At 41.3% G+C, this 23,688-nt stretch overlaps 1 protein-coding gene across 1 annotated transcript in view; it reads right to left on the bottom strand.

Moving 5' to 3' along the window:
* Positions 1-1,583: 1,583 nt before the first annotated feature.
* The window catches only part of ANAPC10 (anaphase promoting complex subunit 10), a 254,833-nt gene continuing 232,728 nt past the window's right edge, over positions 1,584-23,688 (bottom strand). Inside the window, exon 5 of the mRNA XM_021679318.1 lies at positions 1,584-1,747. Within this exon, the coding sequence (XP_021534993.1) occupies positions 1,619-1,747 (129 nt within the window). The 3' untranslated portion in view covers positions 1,584-1,618. The remainder of the gene's footprint in view (positions 1,748-23,688) is intronic.

Raw genomic sequence — 23,688 nt, 5'->3', positions numbered from 1 at the left:
GAACAAACCAAAGAATCCTGGAGAGCTGGGTGAAATCTGTTGTGATCAGTGCCCTTGTTCCCTGATCTTGTATAATTGAGTTTCTACCTCTACTGGCATTTATTCAGATACAATAGGTGGCATTAGCTATTGCACAAATGCCTCTTTCTTTAGCAAGTAGGTAACCAGGGGCTATGAGATTGTCCAAAACCACCTTAGCCAGTGAGTCAGGCGATCGTTGTTGGACTGCTCCTGCTTTGGGCATGAGATCGACTGGCTCTCTTCGTGTTGGCGAGAGATTTCTAATCATATATGTTCACTGGCACTTACTCTGACCCAGGGGAGAAAGGCTGTCCCAACTGAGGCAAACCCAGGGTCGTGTGTGACTCCTGGAAGTTCCTGTTTAAGATGGCCATGGAGGCTGAATGGGGTGGGCCAATGGGAGGGCCAATAGGAGGGTTCTGAGTTGTTATGGATATTAACGGGGACAGTTAAATGTCCTAGTAAACACTGACCTCCAATTCACCGGCTATCTAAACATTCACATGCCCATGAACATGCCATCCACCACAGACAAAAATGAAGCCAGGTGCAGCACAGAGGATCCAGCTAAGGTCTGGTCATTGAAAGATCCATTAGCTGAAATGTCCTGATTGACCTTTAAGCAAGGGGCCAGAGGAATTGGGACAACATTCTGTGAGGTACCATCCACTCCTAAAGTGGCCTTTTTTTTCTTTTTTTAAGATTTTGTTTATTTATTTGACAGAGAGAGACACAGCGAGAGCGGGAACACAAGCAGGGGGAGTGGGAGAGGGAGAAGCAGGCTCCCCCCTGGGCAGGGAGCCCGATGCGGGGCTCGATCCCAGGACCCCGGGACCGTGACCTGAGCCGAAGGCAGACGCTTAACGACTGAGCCACCCAGGCGCCCCTCCTAAAGTGGCCTTTTTAAAAAGCCTTGCAAAGAGGAGTTAGCCCTTTGCATTTCCCTTGGTGCGGTGGGACAGATCATACTTAAATAAGGAAAAGAACATGGGGAACCAAATATCTTACAATTTTCAGAAGTGGAGGTGTTCAGTTGAGCTAGTATAGTAATGACTGGGGAGAGGTTGAAACAAGGTATGGGAACACCTAGCTGTAATGTCCTAAGCCAATAGTTAACATTCATAGTCTTGCAGGTATAAATGACAGCGACAAAGGGGATTAAAGAGAGATTGTTACAGGTAAGGCCAAGAGGACTCTGACATCATGCACAGATTGGAGTCACTGGCGACAGATCCAGCAGTCAGAAAGTATCCCTCTCCCCCTCTTTTTTTCTTCTCTCTCTTTTTTTTAAGCAGGCTCCATATCCAGCATGGAGCCCAACGCGGGGCTTGAACTCACAACCCTGAGATCAAGACCTGAGCTGAGATCAAGAGTCAGACACCCAATTGACTGAGCCACCCAGGTGCCCCAAGGTTTTCCCCTTTTGCAATAGATTGGGAAAGGTGAATAAAAGCATGGCTTAAAGAAAGAGAAAATAAGGTAAGAAGCAATGGCAAGGAAAATGTATACAGGTCTGAAGAAAAAAAAAAAAAAGAAGCTAACTTAAAAAAAAAAGGTATACAAATCCGGTCCAGTCACCTTGGGAAAGCTGTCTGCCTCAGCTGTCATCTGCTTCAATTCCTGGTAAGGTCCCTTTCAGCGAGGTTGGAGGGAGTCTTTCTGAAGGTGTCTTTTCCAGTGATGAAATCTTCAGGCTGTAGATTATGACATCTGATGTTTTTGTCTCCTGGGAGTGCACTTTGGAAAGATTGCTCTACTGAAATGTTTTCTTTTTTTTTTTTTTAAGATTTTATTTATTTATTTGACAGAGAGACACAGCGAGAGAGGGAACACAAGCAGGGGGAGAGGGTCAGAGGGAGAAGCAGGCTCCCCCCTGAGCAGGGAGTCCGATGCGGGGCTTGATCCCAGGACCCTGGGATCATGACCTGAGCCGAAGGCAGACGCTTAATGACTGAGCCACCCAGGCACCCCAAATATGGTTATTTTCAACAGAAGCAATTGACCTTTTCAATATGGAAACTATTCATTTTTATCAGTTGTGGATTAAAGTAAGCAGGGTCCATTGAGCATCCTGTAATTATCTCAAAAGAGGAGAGTATAGGGGTTCCAAAAGAAGTAGATCTCAGACTCAGAAGAACCAATGGTGGTGCTTTTAGCCAGGGTATTTGAAGAGTTTCTACCAATTTGTTAATGACGTCTTTTTTTTTTAATTTTTTATTGTTATGTTAATCACCATACAGTACATCATTAGTTTTCGATGTAGTGTTCCATGATTCATTGTTTGTGCATAACACCCAGTGCTCCATGCAGAACGTGCCCTCCTCAATACCCACCACCAGGCTAACCCATCCTCCCACCCCCCTCCCCTCTAGAACCCTGTTTGTTTTTCAGAGTCCATCCTCTCTCGTGGTTCGTCTTAATCATGCCATTAGCACATTCCATTAGTCCTGAAGGTTGAAGGTGGTAAGCGCAGTGAAAATGCTGTACAACTGGCCAAACAGCACAAACTTGCCAAAGTACCTGACCTGTAAAGTGGGTTCCCCAGTCACTGTGAAGTTCAAAAGCTGGGGGATGGTTCTCCACGTGGGAATGATCCTTTCTAATAGAATTTTAGCCTAGGAGAAGGCAGTGGCCTGTCTACAAGAACAGGTTCTTATATCAAACTTATGCAAATAGCTATATTACCATGAAAATAAGAGTACTCATTGAGTTTCTGAATTCTTGGGGTATCAGACAGGGAGAAAAAGTCACTGTTTCATATAGGCTCACAAAGATATATTTTACCAAATTGCTGTAAATCACAGATAGTTTGAGAAAATTTCCTTAAATTCAATTCAGTGGTGTGAAGTTACCAGAGACCTGCATTCTAAAGAACTTGTCAAAGTCCTTTCTATGAATTTCTCTGAAGATGAAACACATTTGGTTTTTTTTGTTGTTTGTTTTTTAAAGATGTATTTTATTTTAGAGAGTGTGTGAGGGGAGGGGCAGAAGGAGAGAATCCTTAAGCAGACTCCCCACTGAGCTCAGAGCTGGACCTGGGGCTCAATCCCACAACCCATGAGATCATGACCTGAGTGGAAACCAAGAATCGGACACTCAACCAACTGAGCCACCCAGACAGTTCTTTTTTTAATTGAAGTATAATTAACATACAGTGCTATAGTAGTTTCAGGTGTACAATATAGTGATTCAACAATTCTGTGCATTACTCACTGCTCATCACAGGAAGTATGCTCTTCATCCCCTTCACCTGTTTCACCCATCTCCCCACTCCCCCTTCCTCTCTGGCAACCACCAGTTTTTTTTCTGTATTTAAGAATCTGAGTGGGTTTTTATTTGTTTGCTCTTTTAATAGAGAAAACTCAGCTTTTCTAAGTAATCAATGACCTGATAAAAACAAAACACAGAATCTCTGCTAGACAAATTACATTAAAGGTAAACAAACTTTGTTTACAATTTCTTATTAAGAGTGGGCCAATAATCCAGAAAATGTTGTCCTTTTAACAGAGAGAAATTCTAATTTTGCATGAGTGTATTTTGATATTAAAACTGATTTTTAAATAAATTCATTTTAATCTTAGCCAGCTTGACCACACATTAAAATTCTTTTTCAAAGATTTCTTTTCCACAAACTTTCTACAACTTACTGTTCTCTTACCGGCAATGCACACCGTTCTTCCCTTGCCTCCTCCTCATACACAGTCATTTTTTTCCCTCCTTATTGTTCCTACTAGTTGATTTCTACATATATTAATTAGAATTCTTAGCCCTTAAGATCTTTAATTCCTAGTGAAAAACTAAGAAGTAAGCAATTGTGGGCCGACAGATGTATAAATACATTTTATGCTATCTAGAAGCATATGCCCCTTTGAATAGTACAATCTTTCAATGTGGCACGAGACATGGTTACTCACAGTCCTGAATTTATCTTTTGTTTCTCTGAAATAGGAAGCCAAAAGTAGATAAACCTCTGTTCAATGATTAGTGTTTTAGTGTTTTATCTTCCTTGGAAAATGATCCAGATATTTAATGAAATTCCCATGTTTAACTTAGCAAAACCTGACAGTTTCAAGTTACCAAAAAGATTTGTGGAAGCTACTTTTTTAAGTACACATACCATAAAACATAATTATGACATCTAAAAACTCTTATCCCATTTTTATCTATCTTAATCATTTGTTCCCAACAATTATGTTTACATTACTCACAAAAACTTTATGAGACATTAAGCAAAGTTAGTCATCATCTCAAGTGGATTTTCTTGCTAACAAGTTTTGTAACAGAGAGAACATGAATTTATTTCACTAATAAACCCAGGTGGAATCAGTTATTTATCGGCATTGTATTTAATGCTGATAACTCTGAAGGCATGCCTATTTTTATTAAACTGACAACTTAAGGAACTATCATGTGACCTTGAAAAAGATTTGGATTTGTTTACTTCATTTACATAAGCACTTATTTTTCTTTAAGCCAATTAAATAGAGCTCTTTACAAATTAATTTTGCCAATATGATCCACAGGTAGAACAATATCACACACCTGTAACATACATAACATACAAATAGGCACAGAGCTCTTATACCTTTTGTTTAAAAAATTTTAGCCATGTCTCAGGTATATTGGATTTGGGCTCACCTTAATGGCCTCACTTTCACTTGATTACCTCTGTAAAGACCTTATCTCCAAACAAGGACACATTCTGAGGTACTGAGGGTTAGAAGGCCAACAGATGGATTTTGTGAGGGAGACACAGTTCAACCCATAACACCATGTTCCAGAAATGGCATCACACTTCCTGAGGTCTTGGTTTCATTGTCTTAAAGTGGTGCTTCTCAAACTTCAGTGTGCCTCCAATCACTTGGGGACTTCGCTACAGTACAGATTCTGATTCAGTAGGTCTAGGGTGGGGCCCAAGATTCTAGATCTCTAATAAATTCCCAGGTAATGCTAATGCTACTGACACACAGGCCACACTTTGAAGGGCAAGGATCTAAAGCATGGTTTATAGGCTGTTTTAACTATAAGGACAGAATAGTATTACTGTCCTTGATGGAAACATGGCTCTGCCTCCAAAAGGGAAAGAAGCAAATGTCCTATATCTTAATTCCAGGCTTGTGCTTAACTGAGTAGAATGTACACAAGAGCACAGAGTAAATATTTGCACATGGCAGTCAGTCTTCCTCAAGAAGCGAAGCTGGGGCTGCCCGCTGTTGTTACCACAGCTGTTGTTTTCATTTTCAGCAATAGCATCATAATCACACAGAAAAGTACAATATTTTCACGTACACTGGAATTCATCTATCTGTTCCAAATCAACTTAAACTGGCTTGCTAAGGCTATGTGTTCCATAAATAAAATATATGTTAGTTTAAAAAAAAAAGAATAAAAAATAAAATAAAATAAAATAAAATAAAATAAAATAAAATAAAATATATGTTAGTTTTAAGCTGTGGAAATTGTGCCAAGATAGTATGTAGTAATAACAGAAAACTGTGAAGGACTCCTGTCAAGAGAAAACACTTTAAAAAGGAAAATGTCACTATCTATAAATATATTGAAATGTAGATATAGACTTGAAAAGAAATAGAAAATCACTTCTGTGTCGTATTGAGTTTTCAGAAATAAAGTTTTATACCTTTCTCTTACCACCAAGATATAATCATGTTACTTGAAGTTCTAAACATATCTAGAATGATGTCAAAATGCGTTAGAAGCAACTTTTAATGCTGTTCACTAAAAGAATAATACTTACTATCTGATTCAAATATTTATGCACTTTTTAGAGCCAGGGTTGCCCACTAGAACTTTCTGTGATGATAGAAATGTATTATACCTGCACTGTCTGATACAGTAGCCACTAGCCAGTCACATGGGGCCACTGAGCACTTGAAATGTGGCTGGTGCGACTGAGGAACTGAATGTTTAATTTTATTTAATTCTAATTAAATGTAAATTTAAGTTACCAAAATGAAAGAGTGTCTTTTTATATTGGCTACTTCAAAAACCAGAACTAAAGGCAATTCAGACAGTTCAGTTTAAGTGTTTTGATGAGATATTTGTTTGATAATCCCTTATATATAATTCACACTGAAATGCTTCACATTCCCTGTAACTTTGTTCTGTTTTGATCCTGTAGCTTATTCCAAATAGTGTACTGTACTATTGCAGTACTGAAGAGTACCGTATACTCTGCTCTGAAATTTTTTACTTTGGCTTTTGACCAAAACCAATAAAATTTTTAACTCTGGGCATAGTTTTATAGTACAGTGAAAATCCATTATGCAAGTGTGGAAACATGCATTGTAATAATGTGTATGCACATCTCTGAGTATACACAAGTGAAGAAGTAGCACCACACACACAGAATGTTGGGGGACAGAAGTCATGGTGGCTATCTCTTGTCATGTGCCAAACTTCCCAAAGTACAGACAGAGGAACCAGGGGCATGAGAGCGCCACTATGTGCTTTTGTTTTTAGTTGTATAAAATTCATGTGGAGGAGAAGAATTTGAGAGCAATAACCAACAACATTCAGAGAGAGAAAAAGCAAATCCATTAGGCTGTCTATAAGATTCAGTTCTGACAATTTTACCACATGCAACCTGAAGTAACTCTGAAGCATAAGCAAAGAGGTACAACCAAGCAGACTGTCAGGGGCCCAAAGAAATAGTGAAGAAAAGAGGTTTCCCTAAACAAAAGTAGACACAAAAGGCATAAGACAGTAGCAATTCATCTAAACCAAGTGTAAATAAGTAGGGGGTAAAAGTAGTAATATCTAATCCTTACATAGTGCCATATGCCAGGCACCTATTCAAAGTACCATAAAGAACTATGAAGGGTCTGAGAATTTCACTCTACTTAGAAGCTAACAAATTAGCCTGCCACAATTTCATGAATGCTGGCAGAAGACATGACACTCCTGGTTCAGAGACAAAGGATAGTTGATTACTCAAAACAGTAGCCATAACCAGCATCTAGTTTTCTGAGCCCCAAATTCCGTAAAGTAACACAGAAAGGGCCAGATGGGTACTTGCACACACAGTGGGTTTAGTTGCAGAAAAGGAACTTTGAGTGTAGGAGCACCAACTCTTTTATAATGGAAGCTACGCAAACCTATCTGATCTTTGCATTAGAGGGAGAAGCTACCTCTGTTTTCCTTGAAAAAACAGTTCAGAACAAAGGCATTCAGTGCTTCTCCTTTACAAGATGTGCAGAAACACAAAAGACCCATGAAGAACTGTCACCCAGTGGGCACTTTACAAATATCAACTCACTTAACCTTCTCAACGATCATGCAAGGTAGGTATTCTTATGCCATTTCACAAATGAGGACATGGAGGGACACAGCATTCCCGTAACTATTAAGTGGTACAGTGAGAATTTGAACCCAACAATCGAGCTCTGGGAGTGGCATTGTCTAACAGGAATATGATGTGAGCCCTGTGTATCACTTAACATTTTCTAGTAGCCACGATAAAAAAGTAAAATAGGAAACAGGTGAAACTATTTTTAGTAATATATTTTATATAACTCCATGTACCCAGAGTATGATTTCAACATGTAATCGGTATATAAATTACTAAGGAAATATTTTGTATTCTTTTTTATCCTTAGTCTGAAAACCAGTGTGTATTCTACACTTAAAGTACATTTTAATTCAGACATGAATTTTTTTATCAAAACGACGTGACAGTTGAAAAAGTAGATTCACATACCCAAGTTGTTCCAAGCACACTTAAAAGCTTCCAGTAACCGAATCAAGTCTCGGTTTTTAATGGAAAACTAATCAGTATTAAGCACATTAAACATTCATTTCTTCAGTCACAGTAGCCACATTTCGAGTGCTCATCAGCTGGGCGTGGCTATTGAACAATACAGGGGCCCCTGTATTGAACAGAAGGACTTTACAGCCTGTAGACCTAACCTCCATGCTCTCCTGCCTCACAAAGAAAGTGCATTAAAAATGTACCGAATTTTAACTTAATTCTCTGTTCTTCTATTTTAATTATTTAGCAGAGTCGCAGTTGTTTATTTCATTATGCTTGCCGCGCAGGGCTGCTGCGAGAAGCGAAAAGAGGGTAGCACGACATGGAGGATCAGAGCCCAGGCTCATAGTCCAACAGACTCAGTCCGACAGACTCAGTCCGACCGACTCAGTCCGACAAAGCGCTTCTCAGCACTTCTCAGCTGTGTGACCGTGAACATATTTCCTGAACCCCCGAAGCCCCAATTTATCTTTAAGGTGGGGCAATGATAGCACCTCGGAGGATTAAATGAAGCCATTCACATAAAGGGCCTGGCCCAGTGCTTGGCACATAGTTCATGCTAACTAGATGTCAGTCATTATTTGGTAACTAGAGAAAATTTAACATGCGACCAAAAATGTTTGATAGTACCTCATTTTAAGATGCCTGTTTGCTTCCTGGAGAGAGGCCTTGCTCCCTCAGCTGTACAGCCCAGTGTCACCCTCTAGTGCCAAAACCCTCAGAACCCCAAACCTCATAAAGTATGTGCTCCTGGGCGCCTGGGTGGCTCAGTTGGTTAAGCGACTGCCTTCGGCTCAGGTCATGATCCTGGAGTCCCGGGATCGAGTCCCGCATCGGGCTCCCTGCTCAGCGGGGGGTCTGCTTCTCCCTCTGACCCTCCCCCCTCTCGTGTGCTCTCTCTCTCTCTCTCTCTCTCTCTCTCTCTCTCACTCTCTCAAATAAATGAATAAATAAAATCTTAAAAATAAATAAATAAAGTATGTGCTCCTTTCTTCAACTTCAGATCCTGGTCCCCCAGCCCCCGCCCTGCTCATTAGTATGCAGTCTTTAAGGCCAGTGCTTCTCAAACTTTACTGTCCTTTCTCACCACTTACCTGGGAGTCTTGTGAAAAGCAGTTTATTCACTAAGTGTGCAGTGGAACCCGAGAGTCTACAGTTCTAAGCAGACTCAGATTCCAATGTTGCTGCCCCGTAGACTCCTCTTTGAGTAACAATGTTTCAGGAAATTCTGTTTAACATTCCAACTCTTTCAAAAGTGACCTCCAAATCGTCAGAATAAAAAAACCCACAGGACTAAACTCAATGTTGTCTTCTTTCTCCTGTAGACAAGTGCAAGAGGAAAAGCCTTACATGAATACTGAAGCTGAAATACACCTGAATTTTAAGGATGGCTAAGGGACCACTAGTGCTCTTCCGGGGAGAGTGTCTCAGCAAGAGAATATGGGACTGGATGGGCCCTGATGGCAACTCTTATTACATTCCTTTGACTTCAGAATGTAATTCAGGATCATGTGCTATTTAACTGGAAATCTCTGAATTAACGATGACTATATAGATTAATCTGTGTCCTTAGTTCAAGGCCCAGGGGAACGTGGAGTAGATTATGACATGGTGGTGGGATCGTGGGACTCCCAGTGGAAATTAGGTCAGAAGTCACTGATGAGTGGTGTTTCTGATGTCATATTCAAGAGATACGGGAAGGCTGACATTTGGAAGACATCATGATCTTACACCTATTTTATATTTGATAAAATAGATGTAAGGATAACTGCTACATTTCTGCAAACATGAAACAAGGTAACATTGTGAAAGTGCTTCAAAAATAGTGTTTTACGCATATAAATACAATTCATTTGAAGTGTGATGGACAAAACTGGCCTGGTATCTCTTTGGCATAATAGACAATACTGTTTTGTTTTTCTTTCTGGTAAGGAGAAAAGGGGGAAAGGGGATTGGAGTTTACTTACATTTGTCTACCCATTTAAAAAAAAAAAAACTTATTAAGATTACAATGACTTAACTACTATAAATTTCTAGGTATTTGTGTTGCCTCCCACAATGTGACTGCCAAATTCATGATAATATTTATTCTCATCTTGTTTTCAAACATTTATTTCTGATGATGAGTTTAATACACTACAATGCAGTCATACTTTGTTGGTAAGTTTGCTCATTATCTAGCCGGACTCACTATGTTACCAACTTTGGTAAAAACAAAGTCCACAGGATTTTTCAAAGGCATGCTGAGTATCAAACACGGCAATCACTTGGGGGGTCTATAGCATTTATCTCACAAAGCGTTGTGATATCATTCTGGACATGAACTCACATTTTTCACCTACTTTCAACCCCCTCTCCCACCACAGATATGTGCAGACTGGCCTCCATACTTCCTTGTTTCATTGTAAGAAATGATTTGATCTGTTTCTGTTGGCTTCTTAGAAGCTTGTTTTAAAGTATTTCGCTTCCACTTGTTTTGACTTAGGATCTCATATTAATGTGCTTCCCCTAATTGATCCCCTCTACAATACTAGATATCAAAAAAAAAATTCATATCAATGTATTATACTTATTACAGTGTAAAAGGAGAAAGGGAAGTTGATTACCAAAGTTTTAGAAAAACAAAAACAATATAAACCCAGCCTCACATTTCTATAATGAGAGAAAATCAAAGAAAGAACGTAGGAGAGAGGAAGGGAAAGAAGAAGGAGAAAAAGAAAGGAAGGAGAGAGAGGAAGAAATTTGGAGGTTTCTTTGCTATACACTTTCTCGCATTTAAATGATACAACCTGATATTAGGGCCAGGAAACACTGATTTAATCACAGGATGGTGCTAAGAACATTTACAACAAGGCCCCACTTGATAGTTACCGAAGACTAGTCCAAGCCCTGTTGGTAAGGCAAAGGTGCAGAGGGCAAGTTCTTCTTTTTCAAAATGCCGAGAATGTGGGAGGAGAGACAATATCCAGACATAAAGATAACATTATTTGTGTCTTAAAGTATTTACCTGGCATAGTGAATTTTTTGGCTTAAATCCAACCCACTTTGGTTATTTACCTAAGGCCTGTGTTTGGGGCTTGGGTCAAGAAAGAAGGGCAAGATCTTGTGCCACAATTAAAGTCCCAGATGAGATTTTCACTTAGTCCATTAAACGAACCCATCACCATTTGTCACCCTGGGCATTGTTAAGATTCCCTGCTCTTCCTATTTCCCATATCCAGACTGACTGGACTCCTGGGCTAGCCAAACAATCTTCCCACCACCACCCTAAGTGTCATAAGCTCCTGTTTTCAGCCTCTTTGATCGGCCTGTCTATTCAACTCCAACTCAAGATGGATACTCTTCCTTTCATTATTGTGTTTAACGAGCGACCTCACTAGAAGCAGAGACAGCCACAACAAAACACATACCCAGGTCCAGGAGAGTTTATTTGCAGGGAGGTAGCCTGAGCCAGTAAGAGTGTGGCTGGGTTATACTGCTCCAAACATAATATATTTAGTTAATGTTTTAGGAAGTTAAATTTCCTAACAAAAAGATACAACCTGAATGTCTCCATAGAAGTGAAACCAGATTATGGAACTTCTTGGGATTAGAACTTCATACAGCCAGTCTTACTTCATTATCTAATTTGCTTCTCTCCTCATTAGGAAGTAAAATGAGCAATGCTAATATCTGCAAGGAATCCTCGTCTGAAAACCACCATGTGAAGATACATCATTACTCTTCCTTTGGGAGACAAAGTGCATTTCACACTTATTTCCCGGACAAGGAGCTGGAAGAAAGCAGCTTATGAGATCCCCCCCCCCAAAAAGTCTACTTAGAACACTTTGATTGAATTTATTCAACCTCAATTCTACTTGTCCCCAAATTCCTTTCCAAGCAATTTAACAAAATACTTGCAGCATATGTAGTGAGAGTTGAGCTAATTAAGGGGAAAAACTTAAAGGGAGCCCCAAAATGTTCAGCAAATAGTTCTTTACCCAGATATAAAACACTATATGGAAAGCCAGCCAATGGGTGGCCAAATGTCTCACTATCTGGCTCGGTAAAATGTGATCCAATGATCAGTCAGTGAAGTATGCGTAGTAGAGAATTCCCTTGACATACCCACTGCCCTGCCTCAGAAGACTTGGAGTGCTACTGGAAAGACTAGATAGGGCAGAAGAGTAGAGGGAAGGAAGGTACTTGATAGCAGAGCCTGCATCTCTGGGATGTGGGGCTGGGTCGTGGGCTTCTGGGACACGAAGGCCAAGGAACGCAGGGGAGCTTCAGAATGTCTGTGTCTTCCAAATGGGAACTAAACTGCATTGGAGAAATGTCAACTTAAGAGGAGAAGAGGTAGGGGAGGCTTCCTACCGCTGCTGAGTAGTTATTGCTGCATCCTTTAGAAACCGGGTGGGTTGGGGGCGCCTGGGTGGCTCAGTTGGTTGAGCGACTGCCTTCGGCTCAGGTCATGATCCCAGGGTCCTGGGATCGAGTCCCACATCGGGCTCCCTGCTCTGCGGGGAGCCTGCTTCTCCCTCTCCCACTCCCCCTGCTTGTGTTCCCTCTCTCGCTGTGTCTCTCTCTGTCAAATAAATAAATAAAATCTTTAAAAAAAAAAAAAGAAAGAAACCGGGTGGGTCAAGGGGAAAGACATTGCACAAATAATGTGTTTTGGTTTCATGAAAAAAAATTGAGTCAAAGCATTAGTTTATCCTGGCATTTGGGCATTCATTCAAAATTCAGCTAAACAACAATTGCAGCAAGCCCACTTTGGGTGATGTACAGGAATAACAAAGACAAACAAGGATCCAGGCCTCGAAGAATGTACATTCTAGGGAGGGAGACATAACAGAGAAATTAACAATAAACAGTATAATTACATATTGTAACAAACGGTATTGTGGCAGATTGTATTTTCTAAGGTTGCATGCAACAAGATCTCCCATCAAGACATGGAGACTTATACCCCCATCCTTGAACCTGGGCCAATAAAAAGTAGAAATGAGGCTGCCAGACTTTCAATATCACTACGTCATAAAAGGTTAAGCAACTTTCACTTTGCTCACAGGAACACTTGCCTTTTGAAGCCTCAACCACCAGGTAAGCAATTGGATTACCCTGAGGCCACTATGCTATGAAGAAGCTAGAACTAGCCTGCCTAGGGACATCATGAGATGAAGGGGGGTGATGTCCAGCCAGGCACACTGCTCTGGCCCCACACTGTTCCAGCTCCAGTCCCTTCCTAAATGCAATTGCATGAGAGACTCTGAGCAGAAGCCACCCAGCCATGCCTTTCCTCAATACCTGTCCCAAAGAAACTTAGAGGTATAATAATAGAATGATTGCTTTTGCTTTAAGCCACTAAGTTTTGGAGTGATTTGTTGCACAGTCATTGATAAACAGAACAGTTAAAAAGGAAATGAACAGGGTGACGGCAAAGAGTAATGGGGAGTGAAAGCTACTTTAAATAGGGAGGCCACAGAAATCCCATCTCAAGAGAAGGATGTGAAGAGTCTGGCAAAGGACACCCCAGACAGAAGTAAAACCCAAGACCTTGAAGGAAGAAAGGACTAGTCATGGTCATGGGGGTCAGCCTGGCTGAAGTATTGGAAGCAAAGGGAAGAATGAGGTTGGAGGTAGTTAGGAGACAATAATGCAAGGTCTTGTAGGTACTTGATAAGGAGTATGGGTTTTAAGTGCACTGGAAAGCCTTTGGGTGATTTAAGGACACTAATTAACACCAGTGCAAACCATTAGTCCAGATGCCTTAGTTCCAAGGCTGTCCCTCCAGGCCACAACTCCCTTGCTATATGATCATTAATCCAAAGAATGGGCCTCAGTATCCTTTAGAAACTGAAATTGCATGGCATCAATAGACAGTACACCCACAGTCTCAATCACCTGTGGCTGCTCACATTGCTGGGGCACATGTCTCTTTTATTTCAGAGACTGCCACCCTAAATTCTCTCCAGGGTTTCTTGGTGACCAAGATGTCTGGTCTCCAACTCTCCCAACCTTGCGCCCTAGTTTTTAATCTTCACACTTATTTCCCGGACAAGGAGCTGCATTTTTGTATTTCCCCACAGACCCTACTACTGAGAATAGACTTGTTGAATGAATGACTTGCTAGAACAATGCAAAACCATGAACGACACACCAAATGTTTGATTTGGTAGTCAAATCTGCACATTTAATAAACTGCACCCTGCAAACCCATTCTTAACCCTGCAAACCCTGTCCTTAACTTATCTTGATGGGTTCTTCTGGATGAAGTCCTTTGTGCTAAGGGCCTTCAATAAATCCGCCTTGATTTCCTGCGGTTTGTGGAGTCTGTTTTTTAAACATCATTTGGAATTTAGAGACAGTCCCAGATGTCTAAGTTCTGTGAGCAAAGAAGGGAGGTGGAGGGGAGTGGGATGAGTTGGGCAGGGTGGACCGGGTGGTCAACTGGTTCTTATCATAACTGTTTAGTTTCATTTACATTTTTCTCTGGGTTGCTCAGGTCCAGGGCAGTGTTATTTGATGTTGAACACCTGCCTTCACACAAGGAGAGTTGCAGCTAGCCCTGCCAAGAGCAGCATCGACATCGCTGCTCCATAGAATTGTATAATGGGGCTAAAGGTGGACACCCATGAGCTCCCATCTGCTTCATGGGATTCTGGCTCCAAAGGAATTACCTCATTCATGATTACGGAAGCACTAGAGTCTTGACTTGTGCTTTTAGTGCCCGCGGTAAAAGCAAGCTTGTCAGGGCACTTAGGCCTTTTGATTTTGTTCATTGGCCATTTTTATAGGTCTCAATTCACTCTTTGATGAGACATGAGTGAGAGACAAGAAAAATCTAGACTATATTGCGCTAAGCTCATTCTCAGGGAGTCCTTGGTCATAGGCAATCAGAGCTGTATTCAAGTTGAAAGTTACAGGACTCAGAGAGATTTCCATTCTGAGAATCCAGAACAACTCACAGGTTACTAGATAATGGGGCCTCAAGAGTGGCGCCTCTCACATTTTCACATCCAAACTAATTGCCTGGGCGTCTTATAAAATGCAGATTCAGATACAATAGGTCTGGAGTGGGACCTGAAACTCTGCATTTCTAACAAGCTTCTATGTGATGCCAATGCTCTTATCCAGGACCATACTTGGGGTAGGAAGAGTCTACACTCCAGATTCTAGTTTAGACTCCAGATTTTACTGCCCATGCTCCCAAGGAGAGTGGCTCCCAAACCACGGTCCCCAGACCACCAGCAGCCGCATCACTCGGGAACTTATTAAAAATGCAAATTCTCAGGCCTCACTTACTGGATCCAAAATTTCAGCAGTGAGGCTCAGCCCTCAGTATGTTAATGGACATACAGGGGATTCTGATGCTCCCAGAAGTGTGAGAACCAAGGCACTATCCAGATTCCCTCACTCAGATAGACGTAAGAATTTGAGCCCCTATCTCCAAACTTTGATCTAACAATCAACAACTCTAGAATCAACAGGTTTGATGTACTTAATACCATCTAGAGTTTAGAGTTGAAATTAACCTAAAAATGTTTCCTCATCATTAGGATGCAACTTCCATATAAAAATCCTCAGCTTTTTTTGCACTTAAAAAGATTAATCATTTGAAGATCTTCAGGTTCAATAATATGATCTTGGGAAAAATCCAAAATCCCGAAAGCCAGGTTCTTAATGCCCAGGTGTAGACACCAAGCCAAGGGGCGCTGGAGTTCTTGGAGTCTAGGCACATCTTTGAACATTTCCGGGGGACCTAGTGGTTATTCCTGAAGGGAGGTGAATACACAGCTCTGCGATTTCTCAGGCTGGAACACAGTGGACTTGAGTCGTTTCTTCTACTCAAATGGAGTCAGCCAAATGGACGACCTCCTCAAATGACTGGCAGGGTCAGTAGGCTAGCAAGAATTAGACTGCCCTCCTTGCATAGGCTGGGAAAACATCTCTGACCTCAGACCTTGAGGCAAAATTTCCAGGGCTGCCAAGACCCTGTTAACCGTCTATCACCTCGGAGAGTGTGAAAGGGCACGTTACCTCTCAGGTCACCAGAGAAGGTGAAACCTGGAGCCTGTCCAGGCCACAGAGCACCACCCGGGACGCCAGTGAATCAGGCCTAGAGCCTTCATACCTACTCCGGTTTCAACTTTCACAACTGGGACCACTTTGCAATTTCAGTTTTAAGAGGAATCTTGGGGAGAAATCCATAAACCCCTGACTAATGCCTTCTCGACTATGACTGTGGTAGCGCGAGAGCATGCAACAGTTGAATAATGCTGACTAATAATATGTCAGACTTCTATAGCCCTTTTCGTCTGAAGATCTCAAAGCACCTGGCCCAGATGACCTCACTACTCCTTGAAACAACTTCTGTGAAATCGATGAGAAGTATTATCATCTCCATTCCTCAGATGAGAAAGAAAAGAGCGTCTGTGACTTGCCCAGGCCTCACTCTGAACTCATAACTAGGCTCAAGGCTCAGAGCAGGTAGTGAGATTTGGGTCACTGAAGGGGCTCAGGAAGAAGGGGATTTGAAAAAAATGGTAATCCTGAGAGGAATCAACTTTGGTTGTAAGGTAAGCAACATTCATCACGAAACCAGCAGAATTACTAGACGACCCAAAGAGGGTTGGCTTTTGGAAATGTTGTTGTTCTTGCTTCAGAATACATATTTTTCTCTCTTCACGCTCTGCTTTAGTTTTTACACGGGTCAGTGTAGGTTTTGGGGGAGCAGGATTGGAGGGAGGTTATTGCTTTATCTCTCCACATTGCTCAAATTCATCTTGTGAAGTTCTGCCCAAGGGTCAGTGGCTAAGCTTACACTTAAGATTCTGATCCTTAGTTTCCTGATTGTTCCCTTGACTCTAACTTCTTTTTCCCAATGCCGCTTTTGTAATCCACATTTTATTTATGCAACAATTGCAAAAATTTCCCCAAGGGGTCATTGAGGATGTTATCAAAAGTACCTCAGATTTCCTGAACTGATAAGTTAATATTTAAAACTTTTTAGAATGGTGCAATGCCTTCTTTCTTTCTTTTTCTCTTTCTCCCTGTCTCTCTCTCTCTCCTTCTTTTTCTCTCTCTTTCTCTCTGTCTCTTTCTCTCTTTCTTTCTTTCCTATTTTAAAACGTCAAAGACTTCCTGACATGCTTTGGCCATGGAAATGGAACATATTTTCTCATTAGGTTAATTAATGGCTCTGCTTGGGTGGCATAATTTGGTGTAAGTTTCCTTTTAGAATTCTGTCATAACTAAAAGGATCTTATTTTTGTTATGTTTTGTGGTGTCTTTAAATTTTTATGACTTCTACTTTGTTTAGTCTGTGTGTAATCCTTCTTTTGAAACCTAATGTCCTAGAAAATTTACAGTTTTCTCTCAAAACTGGCACTTTTTACATTTTACGGTGATTCCTGTTTCTTTGGTTCTCACTAGAACTTCATTTAAGTCCTTAAGGTGTAATTCGCAGCTCAGGGAATTTATGATTACATCGTCAAAGTAAACTCCCCAAGTGCAATATATTAAATCTGACAAGATGCTGTTCATTAATCTTTGAAATATAGCCAGGTGTGATGTAGTGAAGTGAGCCTTCCAACTAAGAACAGCTGAAGAACTCCAAACTGCCCCCCACTGGGGAGGATTCCTTCCTTCCCACTGCCAAGGCCGCCTGGGTGGGGAGGGAGAGAGCCAAATGCCCTTCCCTTGCCAACCGTGGTGTTCCCTGTCTCTGCTGGTGTTCCTACAGCCCTGCAGCTTCTCACCTTCTTATGCATTCATTCATTCATTCCATAAATATTATTAAGACCCTACTTTGGGATAGGCACCAGGTGGACCTGGAAAGACACTAGTGACCCAAAGAAAACCAATCCCTTGCTTCATGGGACTTACAGTTTTAGGGTCTAGCTACACTAGCTATAAACAAAGGCCTCAAGACTCCTTTACTCGATACCACCAAACCCATGTGAAGCACACTGCACTGCCTAAATATTCAGCATTGCTTCTCTGCCTGACACACAGCTTTGATGCTCAATGACTCCCATAACCTGTGAGTGAGACAGCAGTACAGTCCGATGAGTGCATGCCCTGACAGAGATCTGCAAGTGGCGCCTCAAGGAGGACCAGCCAACGCCATGTTGGGGGCAATCGGTGCTTGGTCAGAAAAGCAGAGGCTAGCTAAGCGCCGTGCAACACTACCTCTAGAACAATATGGCAGGGAACTCTAGAGAAAAGGCAATGCCTCTTAAAGAAATTTGTGGACCCTTCTGCTTGTCCGTAGAAAACATAGCCAGCTAAATGCAATGTGGTACTCTGGATTGCATTCTGAAACAGAAAAAGGACACGAGTGGAAAAACAGGTAAAATCTGTATGAAGTCTGGAGTTCAGTTAATAGCAACATACCAATATCAATTTCTTAGTTTTGTCTAATGTGCATTGCAGTGTAGATATTAACACTGGGGAAGCGGGGTGACAGATGTTTAGAAACTCTTCAATAATCTTGGCAACTTTTCCACAATTCTAAAACTACTCCAAAATAATAGATTTATTTTTTATTTTTTTAAGATTTATTTATTTATTTTAGAGAGATTGGGAGAGAGAGAGAGCACACGTGTGTGCACAGGGTGGGGAGGGGCAGAGGGAGAGATTCTTCAAGCAGACTCCCCCCTGAGTGTGGAGCCTGATGTGGGGCTCAATCCCAGGACCCTGAGATTATGACCTGAGCTGAAATCAAGAGTCGGACACTCAACCCACTGAGCCACCCAGACGCCCCAATAAGTTTATTTTTTAATGTTTGTTTATGAAACAGAATCCTTAAAATGAATAATGAAAAGCTACTAAAAACAAAAGCACATAGTTGGCATTGGGAAAAGATATAGCTCTCAATGACAAGCTACAAAGTTTTCTTGAAACTAAGGAGAAATATACCTAAAAACTCCAAAGCCCAGAAACTGATAGTCTATAAAAGACAATATTCTCACTGAATTTTCCCCTTTCTCCCATGCTACTTTAAATTTGCTCCCGTTGGTTTTAAGGTTACCTTTCAAGGCATGTGTAAAATGAACAAGTATGTAGTAGAATCTTATGTCCTAAGTTAAAGACGCAAGATTCCTATGATTTTATTATTTCTTTAAGATTTTATTTATTTGTCAGAGAGAGAGAGAGAGAGAGCGCGCGCACAAGCAGGGGCCGCGGCAGGCAGAGGGAGAAGCAGGCTCCCCGCTGAGCAGGGAGCCCAATGTGGGGCTCGATCCCAGGACCCTGGGATCATGACCTGAGCCGAAGGCAGACGCTTAACCGACTGAGCCACCCAGGCATCCCCATGATTTTATTTTTTAACTCTGAATTTATAACACTTGTTCTTTTAATCATTGCCATCTTCCCTAATTCTCTCTCTCTTCCTCTCTCTCTCTCTCTCATACACACACACACACTCCAGATCAATGCTGAAACGCAGCTAGCTTGTCCTCTCCTGTATGCACACATGCTCTTCATTTTCCTATATTTGCCTGGCCATGTAGAAACTTCTTTTTAAGTAACATAAGTATTTATGTGCGCAGATTGAAGATATTCCTGGCTTAGAATTACATTCAAGAAGACTTGGCTTATGGCATCCAATAAGTGATCCTTGTTTTTGTTAGACTTGTTACACCGTGGGGTAGTTACACAATATGTGCAGTACACACTCCCATTTAAATCTTTTCAAGGAGAATTTTCTGTTTCAAAATAGAAATGGTGGTGATGAAAGCAGTATTTTTTTAGCTAGCTGCATGCTTGAAAAGATAATGGTGTTGTAAACCAACTGTAAACCTCTGAGCAAACTGCTGGCTGCCATACAGAGCTTCCTCCAAGAGCAGAGACAGCCTTTCTTTCTTTCTTTTTTTTTTTTTCCTCAGTAGGTTCCAACACGGGGCTTGAACTCACCACCCTGAGATCAAGACCTGAGCTGAGATCAAGAGTTGGGCACTCAACTGACTGAGCCACCCAGGCGCCCCAGAGATAGCCTTTCAACATTCAAATGATGCCTTGTCTAAGATGAAAATTTCTCCCCATCGAGGGAAATGGATCATAGAATTAGACTGCTGGTGCTAGGAAGATTTTTAGAGATCATCTCATATAATTTTATTGTATTAAAGATGGGAAAAGAGGCCAGGGGGCTTATGCTGCATTCAAGGCTTTGATGACAGAGCAGAACCAAAACCAGATATCTAGAAGCCAGGCCCACCGCCCCCACTCTGTGCCCCACGCCCTAGGGGGTTTTAATATGAATACTCAAAAGGTTTGCTTTGTGTTCCATACCTTCATTATTTAAATGAAATAGTATGTGCAAACAAGTCATTGATAAACTGGGATGGGCCACACACATGTCATCTCTGATGTTATTGTTATCATTAGTAGTACCTCCAGTGGGCTATGGGAGAGAAATGACGCATGCAAATTCCACAGATTCTATACTGGAAAGACAGACACGTTTTACATGCTGATAATCATCTTCTGCCCTATCCCTTCTGATGCCACTGCTTTCCCATGGGGTTCTCTGTTCTCTTGAAGGAACTGCTTTTTAAAATTCCTTTCCTTCTTTTGGACTTTCATTCTCTCTCTTTTAATATATATAAGCCGACAAGGAGGACTCACTGAAGAACAGGGCCCAGGTTTCTAGAAAGGCTCTACAAATAGGAAGTAAAACCACATCACACCATTTATCGGCCAAAAGTAATAAACCCAGCCAGCCTCAGCGCCCTCTTGACTTCGTCAGCAACTAACACTCCTCATTTCTCCCTTTCCTTGCAAAGGAAAAGGAAAAAATGCCAGGCAAAGAATGCCAGGCAAATCAAACCATGGGAAAAATAACACCTTCAGACTCAGGGCAAAATTCTCCTTTCCAGTCCTTGTTGCAGATGTCCCATCCGGTATGCTTGGCCGAGTATGCTGCTCTTGGAACGAGATACGGAACACAGGTTAGAGAGAAGATTTTGGCCAGGGACTGGTTGTTAATTTTTAATGCATAGTTGTAAAGCCTGAGAAATCTCACTATGATTTAGTTTCATACAATAATCAAAACAAACCCATATGAGATGGTTCCTTATACATCTTTAATAAATATGCCTTCTGATTGCCCACAAATTATATTAATTAGATGCTCCTCAAATCCATGAGTCTGTGCTTAATTAATTGACAGAATAAATGGCAAGCTCAAGATTCAACATTCTAATATTTGTCCCAAACAGAAACTTCTGTGGTGATTGCAGCCTGGAAAAGCCATTCTTGAGTCTTTCCTTTTTTCCACCTTGAATCCATCTGCCTCCTCTCTTTCAAGTCAATAAAGGATTGTATGAAGACAAGCAAAAAAGCCCACCTTTTTAATGTTGGCTTTCACCTTTCTCATCAACCAAGAGTAGCAGCTGAGAGAAGAAACTCACAACCATTTACGATGAAACACCCTTTCGGAAATACAGGGTTTTGGATTAAAAAATCAAATAATCTGGATCTCAAACCTTGCTCTGCTGAGAACTCACTGTATGGCATCTCCAGGTTCTCAAATTCTTTTGAAGTCCTCCGACATTCTGTTTTAATAATAAGGATAGTTTCTTCTAGTTCTAATATTCTTATTTGATTATCCCTGGAATTAGATTTCTATCGAACTGGCAAGAATACATCAGTATCTTCAAAAATGGTGTCACATGGGTGGAGAAAGGCACATGCGTGCTTTTATCTCTTGAGATGGGTATAAATAGGGGCAAATGAAAATTCTATGACCAGAAGAAAAAAAAAATCTTCCTGATTAGGACCCCACTCGAGTTCTATTCATTTCCCATCCACCCAACATTGTCTTTAACTGCCCTTCTTGTACCTAGGGTTTCTTCCAGGAGAGGGAAAACAGCAGAAAACTCAAATGCATCCAAGGACACCTTTTCTCCTATGATTAAAATTCAACCAAGAAGATAACATTTTAGAGGCACTGCTTCATGATTAATCCTTGTTTTTAAACAGGTTCTGTTGTGAATGGTTGAAGGAAGGAGTTAGCATGCACTGAGCCCACACTCTGCATCAGAATGAGTGCTCCCTATTTACTATTACGCACTCACTGAGTCCCAGCACTGACAGAGAGATAGTATATCCCTATCTTACAGAGGGAGAAAACTAAGGCACAAAGAAGTATACTAACTTGTCTGGGCTCATTTGTATGTAATAAATGCTGAATTAGAAATCTAAACCAAATGTGCCCGGTTCTAAAGCTTTTCCTGTACAACGTTTGAGCTTGTTCATGCAGTGCTTTGTCTCTTAGAAAAAACAGCTTATTACTGGTATCTAAGTTAAGTTTCCTTTCTCAAGACAAACCTCATTACATCATGCAATTATAATACTTTATTTAAACTATCAGGCACAAACTATTGGATTTGATGGGTACTAACATAAATTCAAAATAAAGAAGAAAAGAATATTCTCATTTTACAAATCTGAAAACCAATGTGTGATCGATCACCCTTGTGGAAGATTCAACCAATGTTTCAAAAGTCACCGAAGGACTGGCATGAGCAGCAGACTAAGGAGATTTCACAGTGGTCGTTCTTTTCAATATTTCCCTACCTCACCCTGGCCTCGACCTCAGAGAATTTCAAGAGGCAAAAGAAGCAGGAAAAAGAAGGCTGGCTGGCGGGGCAGTGGGTCAAAGGCAGGCCCTGTAGAGTGTACGGGCCACCAAAGTGAAAATCCAAGAACCACCCATGATAGCTTTGTTTGCACTCATGAGAGGCTTTTTGAAATTCACTGACTGGGATTAAACTCCCCCAACATCTCTTCATCCCATCCCCCCCTCCACATACACACACTATTTATTGACTTCTCTCCCCACTCCCAGATCTGAAAAAACTGGGGCCTGTGAGGGGGAAGTGGCAGGAGGAGCTCCCAGGTGTCCTGCTCCAAGGGATTAGAAGAGCTCAGGTTTCACCTCACCACCATCCCCCCCACGTACCGGTTCCTACTGCACCCATCACTCACTCTGACAGGCACACCTCACACCTTTGCCTGTCTTCATGGGAGGTGTTTATAAAAAAGGGCACTTTTCTGTGAGAGCCAGACCTTCACAGAGCAGCCAAGGAGACAATAGATGACATGTTTGCGGGAGTTGCTATGCCTGAACTTTCCCAACAGCTGTCTCTGCAGGATATAGGCTTTTGTGAGGTTTTGTGTTGCAGGAGAGAGAAAGAGAGAAACAGGTTCCTTGTCTTTGTATTGGAAACACATCTGTAAACCTGTCACATTCTACGGCAAGTGAACCAAAGGTAAACATTTGATGGTACTTGGAACTCCACCCCTGCTCTGTTGAGGAAGGTTAAAATATGTTGGTGAAATGAGAAGTTTGTCTGAGACGAGGTTCTTCTCCAAACACAAAAGAAGGGTGTAATTTCAAGCATTTTCCTCCTTGGACTTAATCATGAATATTAAGCATTGGTACCCAAGTGCCAGAGTAACAAACTAAAATAAAGACCACCCATCAACTTAATTCCAAAGGCTTATTTCATGTAACTCAAGCTCCAGTTATCTGAGAGTGAGTGATGCTATTCACAACTGCCCACAACAAAAGCCAAAGGGTTTATGGCAATTTGACCTTTTCATTTTTCACCCGTTTATTTTCAGATAGTTGGAAAAACATTTTTCACTTGTATTTGATGACATGATTTCTAAAGTATCTTGACTAATTTCTCAATTAGCCAGGATCACCCCAAATGCCACTCACACTGAATCATGGGCCAAAGGGGCCATGATTCAGTGACGAAATTTAAGCAAAACATAATTTGAACCCAATAATCCACGGTACTAATTCATAGAAGCAGTTGGCTTTCCCTTACGTTTGTAGTGTTTGCCACATCTTAAATATCATGGCTTTTATTTCCTTCTATGTATTTTCATTCTATTTGGGC

This window comes from Neomonachus schauinslandi, chromosome 2, assembly GCF_002201575.2.
Source record: "Neomonachus schauinslandi chromosome 2, ASM220157v2, whole genome shotgun sequence".
Classification (NCBI taxonomy): Eukaryota; Metazoa; Chordata; class Mammalia; order Carnivora; family Phocidae; genus Neomonachus; species Neomonachus schauinslandi.
Note: the sequence above shows the minus strand (reverse complement) of the source record. Positions and strands in the feature narration are given on the sequence as shown.